The sequence below is a fragment of the Halichoerus grypus genome, chromosome 2 (genome assembly GCF_964656455.1).
Source record: "Halichoerus grypus chromosome 2, mHalGry1.hap1.1, whole genome shotgun sequence".
Classification (NCBI taxonomy): domain Eukaryota; kingdom Metazoa; phylum Chordata; class Mammalia; order Carnivora; family Phocidae; genus Halichoerus; species Halichoerus grypus.
In genome coordinates, this window is record NC_135713.1 from 98,439,299 (window position 1) to 98,458,304 (window position 19,006).

Consider the following 19,006-nt stretch of genomic DNA (forward strand, 5'->3'; position numbering starts at 1 on the left):
CCTAGCACCAAATCATGCACAGGAAATCAGGCAGAAATTTTATAAGGTCAGAGTTAAGTACTTTTAAAAAAATCTTTTACCCTTTCCTTCATCTTTGAAATTGGCAAGTACAGAAGTAAGCCCAACAGCTTGACATAAATTTCAAAGGCCTGGTTACTATAGTAGATCATGCAAGGGCAGGACTTCTCCCTAGACAATCCACAGCCTGGGCCACTGAGGCAGTCTAGTGAAATGTTTGGATCATGCATGTCTTTTTACGAGAGGTCATCAAGACGATGGACAAAATCATCAAGAGCATCAACTTTCAAGTTTCAAACAACTCAATATGCTGTATAACCAAAGATTTCCCACCAATGACCCCTTGAAATCCACCGGACTAATTTCTCTCAGGATTCAACTTCCAGCTCTTTACTTTAATAAAAGCTTTTATATGAATGTTTCTCTTTTTCATTTTAGTCGTACGCCTTTTAAGATGTCTAACCTGTAAAATCCTGAAGTACCTGAACTTTGCCACCACCTCTTAAATTACTTCCAGCTTTACTGAGCTATGACTGACAAGTAAAAATTATATATATTTAAGGTGTTAAAAAGATTAATCCCGTTAAAACAATATTTTAATGTATCAAACTGCCATTATTTAATACAGTGTTTTTAAATCTTAGAAAACAGGCTCATTACAATGAAAATGGTACAATTATCTATAAGCACATATCTAGTATCTCAACATGCACCTACATGGAAGCACACTACATCCTGTATGTAAAACGTAGAATCACAACTGCATTAATTACTAAAAACAAAATTTTTAAAACACTGAACTTACCTTTAAAAATGATAAATGAATACCATCACTGTGCTCAATTAGTGCCTAGTTTTCAAAGTATCAAATTATCTTAAGCTATCCATTTAATGAAGCCTATACTTTTACTTATGCAAAAAAGAAATTAAAAGAATGTATTCTTATTGACAGATACTGAAATGAAAAAGGACCCATGAAACACTGGCTTAAAACATTTTTTTCTTTTTAAAAAGAGCTAGCAACATGTTTTCTAGCCTTTTTAACTTAATAATTGAGACACTTCGTTGTTTTGAAGTTCATGAAAAGGACAATCTACTTTACACAGTCACAGCCAAAACTGAAGGAAGAAAGTGAGAAAATTTCCATGAGAATAACTAGTTGAAATACAGACATGAACAAACTTGGGACATTAGCCTTTATTTAGAAGCAGTGAAGCCACCAAGGCCATTTATAAGGATTTTAAAAAAATTATAGTGTCAAATGAGAATTTAAAACAGCTAGAAACTCCACAGAGTGTTTCACAGCTTAGAAAAGAGGATGATTACCAACACTCAAACTGAAACTGCAAAGATAATAAAACTCTAGGAAAAAAGGACAAAAGAATATTTAATTCTAAACACAGCAAAGGGGTAAGGATGAACAGGTAGAGGACAAAGGTTTTTTAGTACAGTTGAACTATTCTGTATGACACCATAATGGTAGAGACACATGTCCTTACCCATTTGTCAAAACTCATAGGATACATAAGAACAAGAGTGGATCCTAATGTAAACCACGGTGACAATGATGTGTCAGTGTAGGTTCATCAGTTCTAACAAATGTGTTACTCTAGTGGGGGATTCTGCTAGTGAAGGAGGCTGGGCATATATGGGGGCAGAGAATATATATGCAAAACCTCTGTAGCTTCCCCTCAATTTTGCTATGAACCTAAAACTGCTATGAATAGTCTATTTAAAAATAAAATATAACTATGAAACTTACTCATTGGATGCAGCACACGGCTTTGATTTTGTTAGCTCTTCACCTAATTAAAAAAATCGAAATATGAAAAAATTCATAATCTGAGTAATATTTAAATGTTAAGAGAAACATTATATGCATAACTCATTACTATGAACAATTTTAAAATCGTGGAATTGGTAACAGTTTTTTAAATTATGAAGAAAAGGAAAATAAGACTTTTTTTTAAGATTTTATTTATTTGTTTGACAGAGAGAGACACAGCGAGAGAGGGAATTTAGAGGGAGTGGGAGAGGGAGAAGCAGGCTTCCTGCCGAGCAGGGAGCCCAATGCAGGGCTCGATCCCAGGACCCTGGGATCATGACCTGAGCTGAACAAAGGCAGACGCCTAACGACTGAGCCACCCAGACGCCCCAGGAAAATAAGACTTCAACAAGTTTTCTAACATGCTAACAATATCATCTAAGAATATCAAAATAATAGCTGAATTTCTGCTATGTCCTCATTTCTTCTAACATCTTTGGTAAGAAATTACTTAGGTCAATGAAACTATCATATTCATGAAAATAAAACTGCTGTTCAGATCACTGAAATATGGGCTAGAACTATAAAAGTTAGAACATACGTTGAAATACGTAAGTATTACTCAAGAATTATAGTTGATGAATCATGAAAGCATTTTTCAAATTCTAAGAATATTGATTATTATGTTGACCAAAAATAGTTATTCTTGAAGGATATCTTGAAAAATTAAAATTTTTATAGGAACCTAGAGCAACAGTCTTGATAAGATAGGCTGTTTTGCTCCCTTTTGCACTGGTAATGTGAATCATTTCATTAGCAACTGTACAAAAGTAAAGAGACTCAGTAATGTGCAAAAGTCATGTGAGTTCATAAGCAAATTTCCCTGCACCTTAATGTCTTAGATCACTAACCAATAGCTGATGAATGAAAATACAGCAACATGGGTAAGTGCAGCAAACTATGAGGAATACCACTCTGTACGTGATGTCCCTTCCTACTACACTGTCCCACATTGAGCTCAATTTGGCCCTCTGTTTGGCCCCAAAGTACCTACTGTGCTGTTCTCCTCCATGTTTCTGCAATTTGCCCTTTCGTAAGTAACTGCATAAAAGCAGTCCACTTTTATCCTCATTTTCCTGGCATCCCTATATCAATAAGCTACTCACCATTTTTTTTTTTAAACTAAAATCTTACTTTTAGTTTGGTATTTATTATGCATTTAATAAGTCTTGTCAATTGTGCTAGAATTTTTTTAAAAATTTTGATTTGAAGGAGAGAGCGTGAACCGAAGGGGGGGGGCAGGGATGGGAAGAGGAAGAGGGAGAAGCAGGTTCCCCACCGAGCAGGGAGGCCAACCTGGGGCTTGATCTCAGGATGCCGGGATCATGACCTGAGCCAAAGGCAGATGCTTAACCGACTGAGCCACCCAGGTACCCCTAATTGTTATGGGTAGAATTTTTAATAGGATTGATGTTATGATTTTTATTAAGCCTTATGTTTACAAAATTGCATAACTTTTGAGTAGGCTGCCTCAACTCTACTTTTTCCCCCCTTCGATATTTTTAATGATGATGCTGCAGAAGATGCCAGCTCCCAGCCCCCAATTTTTTAGTATAATTAAGTTACTATACTAAAAACCATACAATACAAATTGCAATTATGATATGACTTATAAGTAAGTAAAGCTAAAACTTACTCATCTCATAATGCCTTCTGGTTCATGAGGCAGAGTTATGCCAGTTAAACAGTTTTAACATTGTTATCTTTGGCTTTGTTGATTTCTGAAAAATGTTGTAGCCAAGTATTAAACTTGAAGGCATGTCTAAATGCTAAAAGAAATAATATACCTAAGTTGTATTCTGTTTAAAGTTAGTATCCTTCTAGTCTGTTGTTAACAGTTGTGATGAGAACAAACCATTTATTTCTCTAACTACATATGTAAGGCTACAATAAGCTTAGCAAACTGCCTAATAAAATTTTTTAAAGATTTTATTTATTTATCTGACAGAGAGAGAGTGCGCACAAGCAGGGGGGAGCAGCAGAGGGAGAGGGAGAAGCAGGCTCCCCACCGAGCAGGGAGTCCGACATGGGACTCGATCACAGGACCCTGGGATCATGACCTGAGCTGAAGGCAGACACTTAACCAAATGAGCCACCCAGGCGCCCCTGCCTGATAAATTTTAATAGACATAAAATAACCAATTCAAATGTCAAACTTACTAGATGAATTCCGATTCATCTGCACCTAAAACAGAAATGCAAACACTACGTGTCATTAAACAAATAATTTGGTAATGAAATACTTGGTAAAAAAAAAAAATTTTTTTTAAATATATTTTTAATTTTTTTAAGTAGGTTCCACGCCCAACACGGTGTTTGAACTCACAATGCTAAGATCAAGAGTTGCATGCTCTAACAGATTGAGCCAGCCAGGTTCATACTTCATAAAATGTTAATGGGCATCCAATTTTAAGTTGTTTTTAGTATATCTACTCAATTATAAACTACATTAAAAAAAACTTTCAGTGTTTTATAGTAAAAGATTATCAAAATGTTAGTACCTACAGCAAGATACTGTGATCTGCTAGTTTAAAAAATTTAAAACAAGTACTTTGAAAATCAACGTTCAAGCATTAAAAGGATTTTTTTTTAAGTCAGTAGGTAAAAATATAAAATCTTGTACTTACTGGGCTGTGTCTCTAGTTGTACATGGAAAGAAAAAGACATAGTGTACATTTTAGAATTTAAAATATCTTATTTTCTTAGTCTCATAATTTGTCTATTCACTTCTGAATCATACCTAAAGTCTATACACCTTAAAACACATGCAGAACATTGTTAGGGTAAGGGACATGAGCTAGATAAGCAAACTGGCCAGCAAAATATACTCAAACTATCCTCTTTTCTTTTTTTTTTAAATTTTTTTTATTGTTATGTTAATCCCCATACATTACATCATTAGTTTTAGATATAGTGTTCCATGATTCATTGTTTGTGCATAACACCCAGTGCTCCATGCAGAACGTGCCCTCCTCAATACCCATCACCAGGCTAACCCATCCTCCCACCCCCCTCCCCTCTAGAACCCTCAGTTTGTTTTTCAGAGTCCATTGTCTCTCATGGTTCTTCTCCCCCTCCGATTTCCCCCCCTTCATTCTTCCCCTCCTGCTACATTCTTCTTCTTTTTTTCTTTCTTAACACATACTGCATTATTTGTTTCAGAGGTACAGATCTGAGATTCAACAGTCTTGCACAATTCACAGCGCTTACCAGAACACATACCCTCCCCAGTGTCCATCACCCAGTCACCCCATCCCTCCCACCCCACCCCCCACTCCAGCAACCCTCAGTTTGTTTCCTGAGATTAAGAATTCCTCATATCAGTGAGGTCATATGATTCAAACTATCCTCTTTTCAAACCCAATATTAACGATTAAAATTTCCTCATTATTTATTTTCTCAGTATGAAAGTAATATGTTCACCATTTTTTAAAAAACAGGAGAGAGAGAAAAGTACAAAGGACAAAATTTTAAACCATTAATGATCTCACTACCCAGAGCTAGGTGTTTAATGTTTTGGCATATATATTCCCCTATAATTTGGTTTTATTTATTTACATATATTTTTTAAATTAGTTTTGCTCTTACACAATAAAGAATTTTTAATGGTTTCATAACTTCATTTATATAATAATAATAATAAAATTTTATCTATATAATAATAATTATATCTATATAATAATCTGGGCATTAATCTTAATGTTAAAATAGCAATAAATAAAATAGTAAACCTCACTTCAGAACTTTTTGGTAGAAAAAAAATTAAATGCTAAAAGTGCATGACTGAGAGAAAAACACTTTTTCCCAAATACATACAGACTATTTAAAATACATAATTAAGTAACAATATGAAATGGGGAGAACTTTTATTCTCCATTATCGAGGAGAACAGGTTTAATATCAATTATGATAAGCATGTACAGACAGACTAAATTGTCATTCTAAGCTTTTTCCCCCATAGTTTAACATTCCTGAACTTAGAGTATGACATCAATGGAAATATTAGTTACGGCAATTGTTTTTTTTCCTCCCTCAAAAGCTGTTAAGTATGGTATCTTAGAATTGAGGAATTAACCATGATCACTAAAAATTTTTGTATTTGCCTTTTTAAAATATAAAACATATGGAAAAACAAACGCAGTTACAAAAGCAGCAGACATATAATTTAATCTTTAAATCCCTTTTTACAGAATTCCCATTCACGTAAGGTTCATAAAATATGGATGAAAATCTTTAAAATTAGATGAGGAAAAGATTAATACTGCCAGTTCAAATTTCTGAAACATACAGTTTATAAAATAAAATGGCAGAAAAAGATTTTCTGCATTTTTGTTTCCTTGTAAAACACTTTCAAAGGGAAGCAAAACTAAGCCAAACTCAAGTTTATTTGCCTATATAAAAATTAAAAACTATATACCTCAATAAAATGGAAGAAAAATTATAAAATATTTCCTTATCCAATATGCTTAATTAACTATTGCTAAAATTAACCAGATGCAAGTAGATGAGGTAAAAATAAATAAATAAATAAAGGCTTCTATGTAAAAAGCACAAACTTGTTCATTTTCTTACTTACGGATATTGCTGGGGAGAGCGTGATATTTCCTATAGACACTTTTAATTCATCCAAGGAAGCCATTGTGTGATGGGAGTTATTTGGATGCATGGGTTTGATCTGTATCCGATACTTCTTTGGTTCTTCATCTTCAGAATCAGAATCACTAGATGAGTAGAAATGGTTCTCTTTGGTATGTGAGTATCAGTTAAAGAATTTAGTTTTTAAACTATCTTAACGCATAACCAGTTTTTCATACATTTATAAAAAGGAATATAAACCTTTAAGAGATCAGATGGACTTTAACAGATACAGAACTACCAACTTTCATTAGTAAAAACATGTCAAATGAAAAATATGGAGTCACATTTTTAAACAACAGAATATTGTGTTATAATGGTCTACTTATAGACACAATCCATAGGAATATCCAGATGATAAAAGGATATCATTCTGATTTGCTTCTGGTTTTATACTATAGCCTTCTTCATCTACATCAGGAATATTCTATGGGAAGAAGAAGAAAAAGACTTACTATAATAATGGCTCCAACTACAGAAATATAAAAGATTAGCAAAACAGCTTTACCTTTTACAGCAGCTACATCATTTATCAAATAACAACAGGTTCATAAAATTAGTAACACTGGGAAAGTTCTATCTTTTTGGTTAAGTTAACTTCAGCTCACATTCTGTACTTCACTTGTCTGAAAGAGAAAAGCACTGCAAAATGAAAGGGGAGAAACACTACAAGGAAGAGAACAGGTATTCAGGCAGGAACACCAGCAGTTCTGTAACCAAAATTTCACCCAATTCTTTAAAGTGAAGAAATAAAAGCACAAGACTGTATGTGTCTGGAAATGAGAGATGATGAAATCAGAGGACTGACAGGTTAAATAAATGGAAATTTTATCAAAAATACAGAATTAAAAAAAACAGAAATGAAAGATGACCAAAAAAATTAAAACTACACTAAAATATTGTCCCTTACCATGAGACAGGCAAAAATTCAGACGCTCAAAAATACACTCTGTTAGCAAACTGTGGGAAAATGTACTCTTATACTTTGCTGGTATAAATACAAAATAGTACAATCCCTACGGAGAGAAATTTAGCATTATCTAACAAAAACAGATATGTATTTATTACTCTTCCACCCAGAAATTCAATTTCTAGGAATTTACCCTAAAGATACACCCCAACAATTTAAACACACATATGCAACAAGTTTATTCATCAAAGATTATTTGTAATTCAGAATTGCTGGAAAGCACCTAAATGTCCAAGCATAGTTGAATAAACTATAGTACATACAGAAAACAGAGTACCATTTAATTATTTTTTAAAAAATGAAAAAAAGTTTCCATGAACTCACTGAAATGACTTCTAGGAAATACTGCTAATTGAAAAAAGCCTAGAAGTAAGAAAGATGGGAAAATTTAAAAACACAGATACCTGCTTATCTTTATGGGAAAAAAGCCACTGGAAGGAGAAATCAGAATACAATGAAGTTGGTTACCTCCAAGGGATGATGATGAAGTCAAGGAGGGACACTTCTCTAAGTATGCTATGTTGAGGTAATATTCCTGTTTTTAGGAATATTTAAGTAGTTAGGCATGAAGGGCCATAATGTATAGAATTTATAGTGAAATGGATCAGAAAAAAACTTATACACACATAAACACATGCATGTAAGAAGAATGCAACTGTTACAGCAAATGTAATAAAAAATTAAGGGTATACAAGTGTTTTTATTTGGAAACTTTTTTTTAAGATTTTATTTATTTGAGAGAGAGAGAGCACCTGCAGAGGGATGGGCAGAGGGAGAGGGACAAGCAGACCTCCCCTACTCCCGCTGAGCAGGGAGCCCAATGTGGGGCTCAATCCCAGGACCCTGAGATCATGACCTGAGCTGAAGGCAGATGCTTAACTGACTGAGCCACCCAGGCACCCCAGAAATAACTTCTAACTTACAAAAAAAATACAAGAATGAAACAATTCCAAAAAGTTAAAAAAAAAAAAGATCAGCAAGAAATGCCAAGTGATCAGTTGGAAATGGAGAGCCAGTATTCTTCTACTGGTAAAGTTCGCTGTTCTTCCTCCATTCACCTGCTTAAGCTCAACAAAAGGCACAGCACAAAGTCAAGGAGAAGAGCAGAATTTACATGGCTACAGCTTCCAATCTGAATAAAAAGTCTACTGTAGCCAGCAGTGAGTTAATAGACTGGATTAAAATCTAGAAATGAAAAATCTAATAGTAAAGAGCAGATTCCATATATTAAAAAGATGACAAGTATATAGTTACATCCCTAGAACTAGAGTATTTTGAGTTCTACATATTGCTTGCTTTTATGCAAATAATATTTAAAAATATTTAAAAAAATAAACTTTACCAAATGTGAATTCATTAGAAGTCAGAATTAAGGTTTTTTTTTTTTTTTTAAAGATTTTATTTATTTATTTGAAGAGAGAGACACAGCGAGAGAGGGAACACAAGCAGGGGGAGTGGCAGAGGGAGAAGCAGGCTTCCCGCCGAGCAGGGAGCCCAATGCGGGGCTCGATCCCAGGACCCTGGGATCACGACCTGAGCCGAAGGCAGACGCTTAACGACTGAGCCACCCAAGCGCCCCAGAATTAAGGTTTTTATAAAATACTTGATTTTTATTCCCAGTACCCTAGAAACATACCAGATGTTTAATCCCCTAGAAGTTCTAAGGATTTGCTGATACTACTTTTAAATTTGTTTACAATACATTATACAGCACATGTAATAATTTCAAATAATACTGAGCTGTTTTCTTTTTTTTATTAACATATAATGCATTATTTGTTTCAGGGGTACAGGTCTGTGATTCATCAGTCTTACACAATTCACAGTGCTTACCATAGCACATACCCTCCCCGATGAATACTGAGCTCTTTTCTATAGGGCTGAGAAGGGGCTTATGGACGAACTTCTTGAAGATTACAACTATAAACTCTGGTCATAAAAAAAAAAACAACAACAAAACTATCTGAAGGTACTAGAGAGTGAACTAGAGGAACCATTTAAAAAATCTTACAAAATTATATGCTAAAAAACTATACATAGATCATAATGGAGTTGTAAAAAAGGTTCAAATAACCCACAGGGAAGACAGGAAAAAGAGAACAAAACGAAAACAAAAACAAAAACAGAAAACAAAAAATAAAATGACATACTTAGCCCTGATATGTCAATAATTATGTTAAATATAAATTGTCCAAATGTAACTAAAGACAGATTGGCAGAACAGATTAAAAAACATGACCCAACTAGATGCTATCTACAGCACATAAGTAACTCACTTCATATGTAACAATATAGGTAGGTTGAAAGTAAAATAATGGAAAAAATATACCATGTAAACATTAAAAAAAAGGTGGGGGGAATAGAATGACTGTCCTTCTGTTAGATAAAACAGACTTCAGAAAGAAAATTACCAGGGTCATAGAGAGACACTGTCCATACATGATTCTTCAAAGCAACTTTTTTCTAAGAGCCAAAAATTAGAAATAACTAAATGTCCTATGATAGGTGAATGGTTAAAGCAAACTTTAGTGCGTCTATATCATGGAATACTATTCAACAAAAAACTATTCATACACACAATAATCTAGAAGAAACCAAAGAATTATGCTGAATGAAAAAAGCCAATCTAGGGCGCCTGGGTGGCTCAGTCGTTGAGCGTCTGCCTTCAGCTCGGGTCATGATCCCAGATCAAGCCCCACATCGGGCTCCCTGCTCACTGGGAAGCCTGCTTTTCCCTCTCCCACTCCCCCTGCTGTGTTCTTGCTCTCGCACTCTCTGTCAAATAAATAAAAAATTAAAAAAAAAAAAGCCAATCTGAAAAGGTTATAATAGGATTCCACTTAAATAACATTCTTGAAATGACAACATTATAAAAATGGAGAAAAGATTAGCTGTTGCCAGAAGCTAAGTGATGGAAGAGAAATGGCTCTAAAAGGGCAATCCACACAACAGACCCTTGTGGTAATGGAAATGTTCTGCTTTGTCTGTATTAGTGCCAGTATCCTAGTTGTGATACTATACTGTATTTCTGCAAGAAGTTATCAGGAGAAATCAGGTGAAAGGTACATGGGACTGCTCTGCACTATCTTTGAAACTTACTAAAAATTGATTGCTTCAAAATAAATCATGATTCTCAGTATATTAGGTTTTCAATGCTAAACTATTCATAGAAACTTGATATTAATAAAAACTTACACAATACCTGTTTACACCTTTGTCCACTCAATCCATGATTTCTATTTAAAGACCCTACACTGCTAGAGAAAACATTAGGCCAAAGCAGTATGAAAAAAAGAGCATGTAACTTCACCCAACAATCTTAAAGGCAGTTTTGGATAGTGGTGGTAGTGACTTAAAAAAATAGGCTTGGACAGAGCTCTCTAGTTAGTGGAATATTCCTCAATCTCTGTTTACAATAAGGAGACTGGCTAAAACTAAAAAGAGCAATTCACACTTACTTGGTCAACCTTTGAAACATACAGTCCCTCAAAATAATTTTTTAATTAGGGGCGCCTGGGTGGCTCAGTCATTGAGCGTCTGCCTTCGGCTCGGGTCATGATCCCAAGGTTCTGGGATCGAGTCCCACATCGGGCTCCCTGCTCAGCGGGAAGCCTGCTTCTCCCTCTCCCACTCCCCCTGCTTGTGTTCCCTCTCTCGCTGTGTCTCTCTGTCAAATAAATAAAATCTTTAAAAAAAAAAAAAAAAAAAAAAAAAAAATAATTTTTTAATTACACAGACCATTTAAAAAAGGAACAGAAATTAAACAATAATTTCCCTAACAAGGCAGACTATGGTTGTTTTTAAAGTAATTATTAAGACTAGCCATAGGGGAGCCTGGCTGGCTAGGTCAGTAGAGCATGCAACTCTTGACCTCGGGATCGTGAGTTCAAGTCCCACGTTAGGTGTAGGCCTACATTAAAAAAAAACAAAAAACAAAAAGACTAGCCATAAAAAAAAGTCATAAATAGGCCATAAATAAAACAAATAATGAAAGCCTTTTCTCCCTGTGGACCACCACTATAATCCCGCTCCCCAAAGGTAACCACATTTAAGGATCTGGTAACACATTCTTTAAAAAAAAACAAAAAGAACAAAGATATCTACCCATTTATATTTTTAAAACAGCAATTACTTAAAAACCATACTTGCTTTTCTTTAGTAAGCTCTTTCCATATCAGCAGGCAGGGCAACCTAATTCTATAACATCTGACTACTACAGTGAATGTTTAATAATTTATTTAACCAATGTCCATTTTGATGGGTGTTTTCAGTGTTGAGTTAATACAAACAATGTTGAAATAAACATCTGCTTCTACTTCTCCCTCCCTCCTTCTAGTCTCCCTTATCCAGGGAGGATACATTCCCACACTCCAGTGGATGCCTGAAACTGGGGATAATAATGAATCCTATATACATTATGTTTTTTCCTACACATACATACCTATGATAAAGTTCAATTTATAAATTAGACACGGTAAGAGATTTTTTTTTAGGCACAATAAGAGGTTAACAACAATAACTAATAATAAAATATAACAGTTATAACAATATACTATAATAAAAGTTATGTGATGGGGCGCCTGGGTAGCTCAGTCGGTGAAGCACCTGCCTTCAGCTCAGGTCATGATCCCAGGGTGCTGGGATCAAGACCCACATCATGCATCATCAAGGCTCCCTGCTGGGCAGGGAGTCTGCTTCTCCCTCTCCCTCTGCTCCTCACCCTGCTCATGCTCTCTCTCTCAAATAAATAAAATCTTTCAAAAAAAAGTTATGTGAATGTGGTCTCTCTCAAAATATCTTATTTTACTTTACTCACCCTTCTTGTAATGTGAGATAATAAAATACCTACATGATGAGATGACATGAGGTAAATGATGTAGTAGGCACTGTGACGTAGTGTTAGGCTACTAATGACCTTCTGATGATATATCAGAAGGAGGATCATCTGCTTCTGAACCACAACTGACCATGAGTAAGTTCAACCATGGAAAGCGAAACCTCAGATAAGGCGGAGGGAGGGGGGGAGCGACTACTGTACGCATATATCTTGATCAAGCACATACATATAATTTGTGAATATAGCCATAACAGTAAACCTCAAGCAGTAGGACTGGAGAGTCAAAAAGAACATGCATTTCTTACTTGAGAAGACACTGCCAAACTACCCATAAGACAGATTAGATCAATTTACATTCCTACCAATAATATGAATATACCAAAACTTTTGCCAATGATAGGTAAATATAGGAATTTCATTCTAATTTGCATCAGAATGAGACTACTATTCTGAACAACATTTCTTATGGTTATTTACCACTTCTATTTCTTTTTATGAAAATAGCTTCTTTTTATCATAATGCCCTTTTCCTATTGGGACAATGCTCACCTTTAGTAATGATTTGTATAAACTTTATAAAGGAAAGTAGCCCCTTGTTACATGTCTTGCAAATATACTCTGCCAATTTATCTTTACTGAATCAAATTCTTCTATGATGTATTTTTTTTAATTTCAGATGTTTTCTTTCTACACAAATTTATCAATCATTTCTTATATGGCATTAGCCTTATGCATCCTCTTAAAAGTCCTTTTCTAATTTCAGACAAGTACTGATTAAAAGTTCAAAATTGGTTAATACTGATCATTATAGAATAGTATCAATGAGCTGAGAGGATTACAAATGTTTTATTTAAGGGAGTATATATAAAACATGAAGTATTAAAGTAGTTAATTCAATACTGCAATCATCAAATAAATTCTATGCATAAATAATTCCAAAATGAAATGCATGATGAATACTAAAGTAAATGTCAAACACATCTGCTAAGTTTTTCATTAATTAGTAAACCAAGAGTATCAAAACAGACAATTGGTAAATTAAATGTAATTCTAAAACACTCTGATGATTTTAACCCTAGAGCTCACTAGAAATCTATTTTTCTATTTTCACTATACATTTACTAACAAATCATAATTTTCTTATTTTAAAGAAAACATACTAGTTTTATTTAAGTTACATAAAACAGTATTTCACAAAATATCTTTATCTTGGTACACCATTATGCTATAAAAGATCAAAATGACTTGGGACCAAAAAATACAGTAATTATGCAAGCAAGAACAATAAGCAAAGGAGACAGACAGCTGGACTCTACTACACTTAGCAACATGACCAGTCTAATGAACAATTTGAAAAATGTGTCTGTCTACACATTACTTACACCATTTCATAAATCTACTCTCCCACTGTAACCGCAGGGAGCTCCATTTAATGTCTTCCTCAATTATATATAAAGAAATATATTTAAATAAAAAATATAAACAAACTTTCTACAAAACAAAAAGCACAGAAAAATACTGACCATGATTATTATTATTGCTTTTCTAAACTGATAATCTCTTAAAACTCAAATGCTTGAATAGATAAAATAATATTTTAATGATCAGGAATACAGTAGTAAGAGCATCACATTTTAAAATAGTATGCAGATCTGAGATCTGGCATATTTCCCAAGAAAAAGCAATATGGTATGGTACCATGCAAATTTTAAAAGTAAAATGTCCACTTTACAAAGGTAGGCAGAACTACCTTGTATTTAATAGAAAAACCTCTAGTAATATAAAGCCAAAAATGCATCTGTAAAATAATTTTAATAGTAAATTTACAATAAGCTGGTTAGTATTTTTCTTGGAAAGATTTGTTAACAACTCAACCCAAATATACTGGTTATTCCTAATGAAAATAACTAATTTACATGGTTTATATCAAAGTAAAATCAACTTACAAGTGAATCTGCATCAGGGCATTCCCTATTAAAATAAACAAAATATTAGAAATAATCAACTAGCAGATCTATAATTATAGTATATTGAAAGTGTTTACGTTATTTAAACATAACTTCTATTTAAACTTTACAAAGATACTTAGAAAAATCAAATCATGAGGATTAAAATATACCAAATGATTTTAAAGTTCAAAAGAAGGCATTCCTATATCCATAATACATGGCAAAATACAACTCAAACAGCTTACAAGTATTTTAAAAATTTGTACTTCAAAAGCACTTATTTTCCATGAGTATACACATGAATCATATAAAGGAAGCTGTCAGTCCTACAAGGATTGCTACTGGCTTTTAATTCTTCAGGTAGAGAAAGTTGTAAAAAAGAAATTCTAAGAAGAAAGCTTGGCTTTTTTAAAAAGTCTGTAATTTTATTAATTGATAAATATAAGTAAATAATATTTTACAATATATTCTTGTTAAAATTTCAGTTTTATTTGAAGTAATATCCGTAGCTAGCATATATATAGAAGCCAAACCATTTTTCTCCAATTATGTTAAATGAGTAGTCAGAATTCTGCTTGAAAAAGCTTTCTGGTCTAATATAGTAAGTTGCTGAAAACTGGTATTTTATCATTTAACTGATAAATATTAATTTGGATATAAACTAGCAAAGTGTTTTGAATATAAAACTAAAACATAAAGTAGACCAACTTTCTCAACCAAATAAAGACCTAACTCCATAAAGACACTGAGGCCATGAGGAATAAGGTTAGAAAAATTTCTATATTCATATTCTAGAATAAATTCACTAACAAAAATTAGAGTGAACATTTAAAAGGCATTTGGATTAGTTACATATTCGGTGGCCTGAGACAGTTAATGCATATAATATCAGAATCTGCCACTTCAATAAGAGACTGAAAACATACGTATTAGGTATACCTTGAGAGCCCAATGAACAGTAATAAAAAGTACTAAATTAATATATAGGATAAATAGGTCATCTCTATCTACCCAAAGACTAAGCACAAACCAGAAAAAAATCTACAAACTGAAGAATTTTGTTAAAGGAAGACAGGATGGAATAGACTGAAATACTGAAAATAGAGGTAGATGACTACACTGCTCTTAATCCAAATGGAAGCACCAAAGAGGGTAAACGCAAGCCTCTTGTGTCTTTATAGCCATTTAAACGTCACTTAAAATTGCAAGTTTTGAAAAAGAGCTTCCTTATTACTGGTATATTCCTATGCATACTCGGAGGAAATGTTCCAGAAAAGGCACCATAATAATAAATTCAATCCATCTACGGAATCAAATCATTTAAGATACTGGAGCACTTCTACTTCCTTCTTCTTTAAAAAGATACACAAGTGTCAAAGTTCCAAACAGTTTATTCTCTGGCTTTTAGCCAGAGCTCTCCAGTCTTTGTGGCGAAGCACTCATCTGTTTGCTTTCACAGTGGGCTGTAATGAGACCTGCAGTTGAAGCCCCAGGAAGAGCAAGCTCTGAGCAAGCTCTGAGCAGGACCCCTCTTCCACAATTGCTGGCATTTCAAGCCTTCAGGCTATGCGAAGAAGCATGCCATGAGCCTCAGGCATTTCAAACAAAGCGATTTCTAACATTTTTCCTGCCTGCAAGTGTTGAAATAACGCAATCATGATGCAGTTGTTTAAGCACTGGTTTTTGGCTCTGGTCTTCTCAGTGTTTGTAAAAAAACATTCCAATATCCAAGTGGCCTAATGATAGTACTGGCAAATTACTGACCATGAAAAACTATTTTAAAAGCACAGAATAAGGGGCGCCTGGGTGGCTCAGTCGTTAAGCATCTGCCTTTGGCTCAGGTCATGATCCCAGCGTCCTGGGATTGAGCCCCGCATCAGGTTCCCTGCTCCACGGGAAGCCTGCTTCTCCCTCTCCCACTCCCCCTGCTTGTGTTCCCTCTCTCACTGTGTCTCTCTCTGTCAAATAAATAAATAAAATCTTCAAAAAAAATAAAGTAAAACACAGAATAAGCAAAAATATTGTACACTCCCTGGACAGCTGTGAAAACCATATATTATAAAAATATTTGAATTTAAGGCCTTTATTTTTTACAATATACCCACAGATGAACTGGCCACATTTATAATTTCACTTACAAATCAACTGTTTAGATTTCCATAAGTATTTCCAATGTTATAAAAAATAGATTGGATTCCATCTCCTTAGCAAAATACCCCCTTCATAAATGCTGAAAAGACATTTGCAGATGAGATGGTAACTACAGACATAAATTACTTTGCACTTGGTCTTAATTTGTTAACCAAGTAAAACTTGGGAGAGAGGAAGAAACAGAAATTTGGAGCGGTTAGACACTCTGAGAAACTCAGATAAAAAGAATCTAACTAGGTAGGAGATAAGAACACCCAAAGCACAAATTGTTCTCTTATACTGAAAATATGAGTGCCTATAACAGCTCTGCTTATTATGCTAGAGAAGTAGGGATTTTAAACAAATTTTCAGCCAGTGTTACGCAGTTAACAAATCATTTAAGATTTGATTAGCATCCTGTCAATCTATATAAGGTCGAGAAATTAGAGAAAGAAAGATTCCAGTTTGTCTCTTGTAAATCATAGCTCTTAGAGATTCTCAACCCCAGGTGTATGTTAGGAATCAGACAGGCTGCTTAAAACCAAACCAAACCAAAATTATGCTCGGCCTCACACCCTGAGAATCTGGTTTAATTGGTCTGAGGTGGGGCCTGACAAATGTATCTATTTTAATTTTCCACGTGGTTCTAATGTGTAGCCAAGGTAGAAAACTTCATTTACCCAATACTCGTTGTATTTATTATATGCAAATTATATATTCTTTGTATATTAATTTTGAAAATACGTAAATCATATTTATACTCCATCCCCCATCTAAAAATTGATGACCTAGTATAAATGTTTAAGACATGTTAGCACCTTTGTTCTCCCCTATTTTCTATTTATGTGTACATATATCACTGTGTGCCTCTATGTTTAGACTTGTCTAGAAGGATTTTCATTAAATTGTTGACCATGGCTTTTTTCTTTTGCATTAAGACTTAGAAGAATTTTTAGTTTCCTCTGCACTTTGGTTTTTTAAAATATGCATGTATCATTTTATAAAAAGGGTACCTTTAAAGTTTCAATTTCAAGACACTAAAGCTTTCATCTTAAAATTTTAAAACAATAAGAAAAGTTAACACTTTTATCTAAAGCCAGAGGAGCTAGTAAATGTATTTAGAAAACTATATTTTTCAAACCTTAGACATACATACTATGAGTTATTTCTGATGGAATTTTTTCTTCTCAAATTCAAAACAACAGTCTTATTCTTAATAACAGAGGATTTTGACAATATGTAATATACTTACACAGACTCTGCATCCTTTTCCTTTTTAATTATCCCTGGCAAACCAAAAGTCTTTCTTTTCCTTGGTTTTACACCTTAAAATAAATATATATTGTTACAGAAAAAATAACTTGCTGATCAATATATTTATGAATCAGGATCTGAGGTGCCACCCAGGTGCCCCTACTATCCACATTTTACAACAAAGAAAGCTGAAGTACAGAGAACTTAAATAATTATTGCTTACAGGAACTTAAGAAGTTAGGAACTATAAGAAGTCTAGACACCAGGGCACCTGGGTGGCTCAGATGGTTAAGCGTCCAACTCTTGATTTCAGCTCAGGTCATGATCTCACTCCACTTTACAACTTGGGGTTGTAAACTCAGGTCATGATCTCAGCTCAGGTCATGAGATCTAGCCCAGGAATGGGCCCCACACTGGCTGTGGAGCCTCTTTAAGATTTTCTCTCTCCTGGAACTGGAGTGTATTATGCTAAGCGAATTAGGTTAGTCAGAGAAAGACAAATGCCAGATGCCTTCACTCGTATGTGGAATTTAAGAAACAAAACAGATGAACATAGGGGAAAGGAAGGAAAAATAAAATAAAGACAGAGAGGGAGGCAAACCCTAAGAGGCTCTTTTTTTTTTTTTTTTAAGATTTTATTTATTTATTTGAGAGAGTGAGAGAGAGCGCACAAGCGGGGGGGGGGGGGGTGGGCAGAGGGAGAGGGAGAAGCAGACTCCCTGCTGAGCAGGGAGCCTGATGCAGGGCTCAATCCCAAACCCTGGGATCATGACCTGAGCCCAAGGCAGATGCTTAACTGACTGAGCCACCCAGGTGCCTCATGACTCTTAGATACAGGCAACTGAGGGTTGCTGGAGGGGAAGTGAGTGGGGGGATGCGGTAACTAGGTGATGGGCATTAAGGAAGGCACTTGATGTAATGAGAACTGGGTATTACATGCAACTGATGGATCACTAAATTCTACCCCTGAAACTAATATTACACTATATGAGAACTTGAATTTAAATGAAATCTTGAAAGAAAAAAAAAAATTCTCCCTCTCTTTCTCCCCCTCTAACCCTCCCTGCCCCACCCCCTCTCTTAAAGAAAAAAAAGTCTAGGCACCAGAGCCCCTGACTTCTCCAATGAGAACCTTATACACAACAGCAAACCTTTCCTCCAAATTCTTACATAAATGTTGGAAGAAAAAAAATAGAAGATTGTTTTCAAATTACTTCTAGTAGCTCACAAAGTGAGATACATAAAATATGACAAAAATAGTAGGTATCTCTTAGGTTTCATACTATGAAAATCATCCATTTAAACAGGAAGAGGGGGGGCACCTGAGTGGCTCAGCCGTTAAGCGTCTGCCTTCGGCTCAGGTCATGGTCCCAGGGTCCTGGGATCGA

General features: G+C 34.6%; 1 protein-coding gene across 3 annotated transcripts in view; it reads right to left on the bottom strand.

Annotated features, from left to right (window-relative positions):
• The window catches only part of FCHO2 (FCH and mu domain containing endocytic adaptor 2), a 127,621-nt gene that overhangs the window by 36,063 nt on the left and 72,552 nt on the right, over window positions 1–19,006 (bottom strand). For all 3 annotated transcript variants that reach the window (XM_078067206.1, XM_078067203.1, XM_078067202.1), the window contains 7 exons: window positions 17,617–17,689; window positions 14,232–14,256; window positions 6,845–6,905; window positions 6,420–6,592; window positions 4,471–4,482; window positions 4,004–4,028; window positions 1,781–1,823 (listed from right to left, as the gene is read on the bottom strand). In XM_078067206.1, coding sequence (XP_077923332.1) covers window positions 1,781–1,823; window positions 4,004–4,028; window positions 4,471–4,482; window positions 6,420–6,592; window positions 6,845–6,905; window positions 14,232–14,256; window positions 17,617–17,689 — 412 coding nt within the window. The remainder of the gene's footprint in view (window positions 1–1,780; window positions 1,824–4,003; window positions 4,029–4,470; window positions 4,483–6,419; window positions 6,593–6,844; window positions 6,906–14,231; window positions 14,257–17,616; window positions 17,690–19,006) is intronic.